The 1,646-nt window shown below is 55.8% G+C and overlaps 1 protein-coding gene across 1 annotated transcript; it reads left to right on the forward strand.

The window, feature by feature from the left end:
* The first annotated feature begins 387 nt into the window (after positions 1-387).
* On the forward strand, positions 388-986 carry LOC131332810 (uncharacterized). Its single transcript, XM_058367109.1, has 3 exons — positions 388-561; positions 644-936; positions 968-986. Exons 1-3 carry the CDS (start codon positions 520-522, stop codon positions 984-986), a joined length of 354 nt encoding a protein of 117 aa, XP_058223092.1. The 5' UTR covers positions 388-519.
* The last annotated feature ends 660 nt before the right edge of the window (positions 987-1,646 follow it).

The following is a 1,646-nucleotide window of genomic DNA, read 5'->3' on the forward strand; positions in this document are numbered from 1 at the left end:
CAGCGGGGGGATGGCAGCTTACGGGCAGTTCGTGGAGTACTGGGACCACGAGCCTGCGACCGACGAGGAGGCGGCCCAGATGGCTCGGGCATACTTGCTATACTTGTTTGGGGCTTCTCTGTTCCCGAACAGGCGTAGTCGGGTGCACCTGTGCTATCTAGCGGGCTTGGTTGACTTGGGACAGGCGGGACACTTCGACTGGGGAGGTGCTGCTCTGTGCACGGTCTACTGTCTCCTTGGAACTGCTTCTCGCGGGGTTGGAGACACAGTTGGAGGGTACTGGCGGGTGTTTGAGGTATAACTTTGAATTATTGCTTTTGAATTGCTTTCGACTGCTTTTCGACTTGAATTATGCATTTGAGATTAATTCGACTTGAATTACGAAACTTGCAGCTTTGGGCTTACAAGGTTCTTGGGATGTTCCCACCCGAGAATACTTGTACGGACCCGAACTTACTTCCACGCGGCTTAGCCTGGGGTAAGGCGTACCGGAGAGCGAAGGAGCGATGAGGGGAGGTGATGACTTTCCGGCGCTGGCTGGATAACCTGACAGGGGTTGTGGTACGATCGACACTTCTTGCTTTTCTTTTATCAAATTTTTTGGCGAGTAGACTTATGAATGAATCCAAAATTTGAATTACAGGTTCGCTGGGACAGGTGGGCGGGGATGGAGGCTGACTTCCTTCCGAGGAGTCGGGAGGTGACACGGAGCAGGGTCCTACTGGAGTGCCCTCTGGGCTGGCAGTGGTACCTGGGGGATCGAGTGACTCGACAGTCACTTGGTCTTCCAGCGTTCGTGGTTCCTGGGCTGCTTCCTCCACGCGTGCAGAGGACTGAGTCCTACACTCGCGCTGAGCTTGAGCTGTTCACCGTGCTGGACACGGATCTGGAGAGGCAACTTCGACGCTCCTTGGACTACACAGCTTATGCAGATCGGTACTTGGTGAGGAGCCTGGGGGTGGAGGAGGAGTTCGAGAGACGGGTAGCCGGAGTGGGAGCTTGGAGAGACGAGAGCGGAGCGCAGAGCCGCGGTGGTCGCTCTGCACGGGGTCGGGGACGAGGTGCTAGAGCCCCTGCTGGTGGGCGAGGTGCAGGTACTGGAGGTAGGGGAGAGGGGAGCACGAGGGTTCCAGAGACTGCGGAGACTTCAGCACCACCGGCGTTGCCGACGCTGAAGTGGACTATAGGCGTGACGAGTTCGTCGAGCGCACGGGAGGTGATCGACGTGCCACGTCTCCCATAGCCGCCGATGCGGTTTCCTGCTCAGGTATAAACAACATTTCTGCTTGCTTTGTATATTGACCATTCCCTGTTTGCATATTCTGAATCTTGGATCATTCTGCAGGTGCCGCGAGAGTGGGCTGAGTAGGCCGTGATGCTGATGGTGGGGATGCGCCACCTCTTGAAAGACTGCGCTAAGGGGAGAGCCCTTCAGACGAGACCTGCCCCTGTGACTGCTTCTCCTGTTGCCACTCAGGTATAACATGCACATATATTCTATATTTCGATTTGAGCAAAGTTACATTAGAATATGCACAAAATGAGAAAATGTTTGTGATATGCAGGTGCAGCCACGACGTTCAGCTAGGACGCGTCCGCAGGGCACCACGAGCCCTCCCGTTCCTGCCAGCATGCGAGGTCGGGGT

Source organism: Rhododendron vialii, chromosome 7a (genome assembly GCF_030253575.1).
Source record: "Rhododendron vialii isolate Sample 1 chromosome 7a, ASM3025357v1".
Lineage (NCBI taxonomy): Eukaryota > Viridiplantae > Streptophyta > Magnoliopsida > Ericales > Ericaceae > Rhododendron > Rhododendron vialii.